Source organism: Bombina bombina, chromosome 1 (genome assembly GCF_027579735.1).
Source record: "Bombina bombina isolate aBomBom1 chromosome 1, aBomBom1.pri, whole genome shotgun sequence".
NCBI lineage: Eukaryota > Metazoa > Chordata > Amphibia > Anura > Bombinatoridae > Bombina > Bombina bombina.
Genome location: NC_069499.1, coordinates 1260926074 through 1260934335, shown reverse-complemented (window position 1 = coordinate 1260934335; position 8262 = coordinate 1260926074). Strand labels below are relative to the sequence as shown.

At 31.4% G+C, this 8262-nt stretch overlaps 1 protein-coding gene across 1 annotated transcript in view; it reads left to right on the top strand.

Moving 5' to 3' along the window:
• FOXC2 (forkhead box C2) overlaps positions 1-745 on the top strand; it is a 2233-nt gene extending 1488 nt beyond the window's left edge. Inside the window, exon 1 of the mRNA XM_053694920.1 lies at positions 1-745. This exon is cut by the window's left edge and continues 1488 nt beyond it. Coding sequence (XP_053550895.1) covers positions 1-42 — 42 coding nt within the window. The 3' untranslated portion in view covers positions 43-745.
• The last annotated feature ends 7517 nt before the right edge of the window (positions 746-8262 follow it).

Genomic DNA, 8262 nt, shown 5'->3' with positions numbered 1-8262 from the left:
CGCCACACCAGCCCATATCCATACGACTGCACTAAATATTGATCATTATCAGTTTGCCTTTCTCTTGGCAAAAAAAAATGCAATTTAAACACTTAAGACTGCAAAGGTTCTTCTTTTTACTAACTAGAAATGGACACTTGAAAATCATCTTAAATATGTTGACATTGAATTTAGTGGTAAAGATATATGAAGCTTTTTACAAGTAAATTGTACTTGAAAAGGGGAGAAAACTTACCAAGAAATGGCAGTTTTTGCAAAATGATAGGATCTAAAAAAGTAAGTTATGGACCAACTTTTAGTGACTATTTGTGTAAGTTGTATAGCTTTATGTTCTAGGAATATATTATTAAATATCTCTCATTTTCTGCAAATTGTGTAAAACTGATTCATATACCAGATTTTTATTATTTAAAGTTGCGTCCACTGGATTCCTGTTCTGTGTTGCCATCGTTTAGTATTTTCAGATTGGGGTTAAACAAAGTACTTTATTTAGTCATGTACATAACTATAAGCGATAATATTTCGCCTTCAAATATTTTTCCTCTTTTTTTTTTCTTCTTACAAAACAGAATATAATTTATTTTTTATTGGTGGGATAAAAAATGTTAATAATCAATATTTGTTCTGCTTCTTCCTGGTTTTGATCATTCCTCAAAATAGTTTTGTTCTGTTCAATTTGTGTGTGTCTTTTTGTTTATTATTATTGTATTTACTTAAATAAACTATTGTTGTTTTTCTGCTTAAATACGTTTTTATATTTGTGTGTGATTTTAATTAAAGGTTTTAATTCATTTTCAGTCCTATTTACAGAATGGCTTCAGTATTCTATCATATATATATATATATATATATATATATATATATATATATATATATATATATATATATATATATTTGTAGAATTAAGCACTTACTGGTTTTCAGGCATCAGTGACAAAAAGGCTTTATTTTATGACATTAAAGGGACAGTCAACAGAAGTTTTGTTGTTTTAAAAGATAGACAGTCCATTTATTACCCATTCCCCAGTTTTGCATAACCAACACTGTTATATTAATATACTTTTTACCTCTGTGATTAACTTGTATTTAAACATCTTCTGACAGCCCCCTGACCACATGACATTTTATTAATTAGCTATTGCCTTTCATTTTAGCCAATTAGTGCAGTGTCTGCCACAATCCACAGGAGTGATCACAATGTTATCTATATGGTTTACATGAAATAGCTCTCCCCTGTTGTGAAAAGCAAATAAAAAAGCATGTGATAAGAGGCGGCCTTCAAGGGCTTAGAAATTATGATATGAGCCTTCCTTGGTTTAGCTTTCAACTAAGAATACCAAGAGAACAAAGCGAAATTGGTGATAAAAGGAAATTGGAAAGTTGTTTAAAATAGCATACCCTATTTGAAACATGAAAGTTTTTTTTGGACTTGACTGTCCCTTTAAATAAAGCCTTTTTTGTCACGGATACCTGAAGAAAATCTGTATTCAGTTACTGCTATAGCACCCTGGCAGATATCGTTTGATGCTGGGTGTGCATACACACTACTAGTTTTGCATTATATATATATATATATATATATATATATATATATATATATATATATATATATATATATATATATATATATATATTTACGTAAAGTGTGTGTATATAAAATACATGCAATTTAATACAAATCTAAAAATGAGGAAGATATGTTTACTAAAAATAAAAGTGATGAACTAAATCATCATAAAATCTGTTATAAAATCTGTGCAAAGTTGAAAAAATATAAGTGTTCTTCAAAGTTGTTTTTGGTACAAACCATATTGAGGTTCACAAACACCTTTGCTGGCAAATAGAATTTCCTTTTTATTCTATGACAAAGTAACTGGTGTGAATCAAGATACTTGAGACAGACCTGTCTTTCATTTAGGTGCTGGCATTCAGTGTTTCATCATCAAAACAATAGAAAGTATTCAAAATATCTTTATAATAAAACTTTACTATTAAAACCAGGTTGGATTTTACAGCAACTCCATCAATGCCACTCTAATCTACAGCTTTTTGTGCTAATTCTCATTTTATCTAAATTAACAGCTACATGCCATTCAGCTCTTATCAGGGTAATGGGTTATTTATTCCTGTAGAACTACAATTCCTTTCAATTTACAGCTTCTATTTTATTATTCAATTATATTTACACACACACACACACACACATATATATATATATATATATATATTACATATTTACACTTGTACCCATATTTATTGATGGTATCGAATAAAGATGCAATATCTATTGGAACTATAAGTGCCAAACAATTTAGGTTAAATACACGAATATTTTTTTTATTACAATTAAAGTTGAAATTCTGTTTATTACAGAATGTACTATATTTTTTTTAGAACAGATTGTAAAATGATTTGTGTACTTGTGTGTATATAAAGATAGATGATACCGAGAGAGGGAGAGAGTGGAAGAATTGAGAAAAAAAGTCAAAGGCAAGTAATGTAAACTATGACACATTTGAGTGTTCTGAATTTTTGCAGACCTGTTTACTTTGTCTGGCCTATAATTGCAGAGAATAATTATTTTCAGGATGAGGTCATTCCACCTGTCTGCATGCAAGGCCTGAATGTATTTAATCCTAAAGAAAAAGTAACATGTAATATGGGTAGACTTGATGGGCCTTTTTCTTTTTGGTTCTTGTCTACCATCAAATTCTGTTTATTGTACCCTACACATAGCTGCATGTATCACGTTTGTATAAGGAAAGCAACACATGTAAACTGTTCTTGATTTTTTTTTCAAGATACCTTGTTTTGTGTCATAGCAGTAGTCTATTTTATACATTTTACTAGATTTGCTAGGATTGTGAGTGAAGGCACAACGTCTAATCATAATATTCAGCCTAAATGTGAGCAGTATGACAATGCAAGATAATTATATGTTCACTTTGAACTCTAAGAGTAATACCATGTATCTATCTATCTATCTATCTATCTATCTATCTATCTATCTATCTATATGTATCTATTTATCTATCTATCTATCTATATCTCTATTTATAAGGATTTGTTATCTCTTGTATAAAATGTATATTAACTAAACTTGCTTATCCCTAATATGTTGGTTAAGACGCATAATTATTTATTAGAGAAGTGTTTTCATTTTTTCATCATTTTTGGGTTGAAACTTTGTCTGATACGTGTGAATTTGTCTCTTTATAAAGTTTAGATCCCACTCAGGTTTGACATACATAATTCATTTTGTGAATTTTATTTAGCAATAAGGAAGAGTCACATATAAGCAAAAAGATAGACACTGTTCCTTCCTCTGCTGACAGAAATATAGTTAAACTATTGAAATTCTCAAATTTCCAGAGTACATTGTTGTGTTGCCTTTATATTTTTGTCTGCGGTGATGTTTTAAATATCCATATAACATATAAAAAGCAGCCTAATTCTTTTTCACCAATATAATCATCAGAATTATTATTTATTTTATTTATTTTTTACAGATTTACAGTGAAACTGGTTTGCAAACACCGAAAATGGTTCATTTGCCGACCAAAATCTTTGAAATTCCTTTGTTTTTGGAAACAAACCCAGAAATGTTCTTTCAAAAATAATCTAATATTATTGTTATTATTTTACTGAGATCCTATGCTTATAGATACATTTGTTTTCATTGTATTCAGGTATATCTGTGCCAGCAGGAATACAGTTAGGTATATGTTACACTATAAGAACAAGTTGTCAGAATTTCACAGGGGCTTCTAGATTGCTGACTAAATTGAAGCAAAACCCAATTACATTTTATTTACTTTACAGGCTAAATTACAAAGCTCGATGAGTGAGAAAACTCTTTAACCCTTAAATAGGTTTGGTTTGTTAGAGAGGGGCAATTAATACACTAAATCTACAATTCCCCTTAATAGTATTTTTATTACATTTGTGATGAACATTTTCTTATGTATTGCAATTTATTGTTCATTTTAAACCAATGAATCGATTCTTCCCCAATAATATTAACTATTTATGTCATTAATGCCGAACTTATTTCTACTATCGTGAAGAATGTAATATTAAATATAACATGTTTAATATTTTATTTTAGAGTCGAAAATAAGCAAATTGTTAGTACATTTTTGTTTAATTGTGTTGTAAATATTCTCTCATTTAACCATTCAGTTGCCAGTGAAAAACTTGTAATTACATCGGTGTATGTTGGGATACACTGAATTAAATGTATGAATTATCCAGGCCTGTTAATCTTGAAAATTTGTTTGCAATCTTTAAAATATATATTCAAATATTCGAAAGAAAGATGCCTTTCATTGTACTTATTTATCCCCAAAATAGTCAAAGAGTTGGATGTATTTATCTGGTTTTATGATTTATTTCCCCTGATATCTGTGTAATAATACCAGCTGGCAGTGCAACTAATATTTCCTATTTAAACTCTTTTTAAATAATTCGTGGTACACAATACTAATAAAATATTTGATAATATTTGGTATATTGAAAAACACCTTATCTATACAAATGTGTTTATTATAGAGTAAAGGGTATTGGGTGATCAGCATTTTTATATTTTACCAACACGTTTTTTTCCAAATTCGGATTAATTAATGAAATGATTCGGATTCATTGATACACACTCCCCTATTGAAAATGAATGTACCAGGTTACAGTTGTTATCATTTATAGTGTACCCTGTATTACACATTGCTTAGCTATTATTTTACAACTGGTTTAAATGATACTATTTTCTGGATACCTTTATTTTATTGCAATGTATTGTAAAGTAATTACTGATGACGTTTGATAACGGTTATATAGACAGTACCTAAGGTTATATGCTCTAGTAAGGTTGTGGCAATGCTGATTTGGATGGAAAATTGATAAATCTGCTTAAACTTAAATACAAATGTGAAATCAGCATTAGGAACATTTAAAGAGACACAACTGACCGTTGGTTATTTATTCTTTAATATCTGGGTTTAATGAAAATTCTTAATTTGTAAGGAATGAAAATGATAAAAGAACAATTATTTTGTTAAACTAAGGTGTGCAGTTGGTTTCTAGTGCACCTTTTACATTTCTGAATACAAATCTGTATGTGGTTGGTATACATAGCCCATGACTCACTTAAAGGGGTAGAAAGGTCAAAGCTGAAATCTTTTCAGTTATAAATTAAAAGCATCTTTGCATTATATTTTACTTACAAGAAATGCTTGTAGTAAATGTATTATTATTTTTCAGTAGCATACACACATATGCTCTAAGGACCGTGCACCAGTATTTAAACCCCGCACCTTCTCAGAGACTCAGCAGTGCATGAAGCAAACCTTCACTGACATATTACACACCACAGCTGGTGCACTGGCCCTCACAGCATATGTGCATATGCCACTGAAAAACAGTACATTTACTAGACTCATTTTTGTTATATATATATATATATATATATATATATATATATATATATATATAAAAATGATTTTATTCAAACCTGAAATGCACCCGTGCTTATTACATGCTTGACATTTCTTTCCCTTTAACTTTGAGTACCAAGGAGGGTTTTGTACTATAACTAATATTACATTCAGTTGTATTTAATGTTTTAAAAACCTCACACCTCTCCCTGCCTGCTGCTTATCAGCAAGTGATTCTTTTTAAAAGAATGAAATAAAAATGATATATACATTACAAGTCAATAGTAATACTATATAACTGTATATTTACTGTAAATATAGGGGACAGAAATGCCATTGCAATTTGCAAATCCATTGTTTGTTATGCTATTTAAAGGGATATAACACCACACAATTCTCTTGATTGATTCAGACAAAATAAACCGTTTTTAAAAGTTTCCAGTTTACTTCTGTTGTCAAATTTGTTTCATTCCCGCAATTATTCTGTGTTGAAGAGATACCTGGGTAGCACCTGGAGCCCTACATGGCAGGAAATAGTGCCCTCATCTAATGCTCTTTTAAATGGATAACATTCTTGCAAAATTGCTTCCATATAGTGCTCCCTGCTTTTCAACAAAAGATACCAAGAGAACAACGAACAATTGAGTTTTTTGTTTAAAATCGCATGATTTATCTGAATCATGGAAGAAAAAAATGGGTTTCATATCCGTGCATTTATTTAGACAAAGGTTTCTATTTGGCCTATATGCACGTAATGCTGTATTACTAGTATATGAGCAGAATTCTCACAGACTTCTGTATATGCTCTCCCAGGTACAGCTCTTACACAAGCTGTCTGACACATCACACATTTAGCTTCTAGTACCTGCAGATGCCACTACCAGGCACAAGGTAAATGCAATGTAACTAAAATATAAAACCACACCATGCACCTTACTATTGTTAGTTATTTGAACACCCTACACCGGGCACAATCATTTTCATTGTCAGAGAGGGCCCAGTTCTACCTGATTTCACAAGAATGTAATCATCTTCTAGACGACTGTGCTGCCAGCTCCTTGCCTCTAGGGGCGCACTAAGCATTGATACATTTATCATGCAGCCAGCTGCATCACAGCCATACATTTTAATGAACCTAAAGGGACAATTGAGGTATGAAATAGTAATTAAGATACTGGTTGCGCTTTGGTATTTCAATGACACATTTATTACCCATATTGTAATAAGATGACAAGCATGATTAACACTGTATAAAGAGGATCAAGAACTAGAGCAGTACTGAGAACAGAAGAGTTTGTTACTGGTGTGTACATGCATCATGCTTTATAATCTGTAGTATGGCACATGGAGTTTGTCTAATACTTTGTGCCTAGCAGGGTTAAACCCCTCGTCAATTGTATACAGAGCGGCATTAACCTCTTGTCATCCACAAGCAAAGCATTATTAACCCCCAGTAAGGCACATATTGAGCAATATTTACTTATTAACTGGAGCATATATATCAATGTTAACCCACTCTCAGCCACATATAAAACACGATTAGGGCCCTGCCATGCGAATACAGAGCTGCATTTAACCCTTGTTAGTGTGGACGATGGGAATGTCATAGTCATACGTATAAGGGAAAATGACCTGTGAAGTGACTTACGCCTGCTATACTATTATAGCAATTAGTTATGAAAAAGCTATAGGTAAACAGCCTCAGGTCACTGACAATAATTACAAAACAAATAATGAAATTACCTGGCATGGTGACATTCTGCCCAGCAACGTCACACAATAAGCTGCCATTATAGGCACAGACCATGTGTGCCAGTGACATAAGAGTGTGTAAAATCGTCTATATAAGTCTCAGACATTAGCCTCTTGCTGTGTGAGCTGTAATATGTGTATATGCTACTAATATATATGTGTGTGTGCCACGTGTTCTTTTATTTTAATAAGTAGTACAGTATATGTTTTTTATGATCAACTGTTTATGTCACATCCATTTGAGTTATTGTGAAACACAATGTGACAAAATTAAAGACACAGTAAAGTCAGTTACATTTTAGATTCAGACAGAGCATGTCATTTTAAACAGCTTTCCAGATTACTTCTGTGATCTAATTTGCATGGTTTTCTTGGTATCTTTTTTAATACTGCTGGGAACTAGCTAGTGATTGATGTCTGGACATATACAGTATGCCTCTTGTCATGTTTCACCCAATGTGATCAGCTAGCTCACAGTAGTGCAATGCTGCTCTTTCAACAAACGATACCAAGAGAATGAAACATATTTGATAACAGAAGTGAATTGGAAAGTTGTTGACATTTCTATGTCATATCTGAACCATGAAAGATACATTTTGTGTTTCATATCCCTTCAAAGGGACACTGAGCCCAAATTTTTTCTTTTGCGATTTAGATAGACTAGAGCATGCAATTTTAAGCAACTTTCTAATTTACTCCTATTATCAAATGTTCTTCATTCTCTTGGTATCTTTATTTGAAATGCAAGAGTGTAAGTTTAGATGCAGGCCCATTTCTGGTGAATAACCTGGGTTATTCTTGCTGATTGGTGGATAAATTAATCCACTAATAAAAAAGGGCTGTCCAGACTCTGAACCAAAAAAGAAGCTTAGATGCCTTCTTTTTCAAATAAAGATAGCAAATGAACGAAAAAAAATTCATAATAGGAGTAAATTAGAAAGTTGCTTAAAATTGCATGCTCTATTTGAATCACAAAATAAAAAAAAATGGGTTCAGTGTCCCTTTAAGTGTCTTTAGAATTATATGGTATTTGTATGAAGTATATTATGCATATTTTGGTATTTGTATATCTATGGTCAAA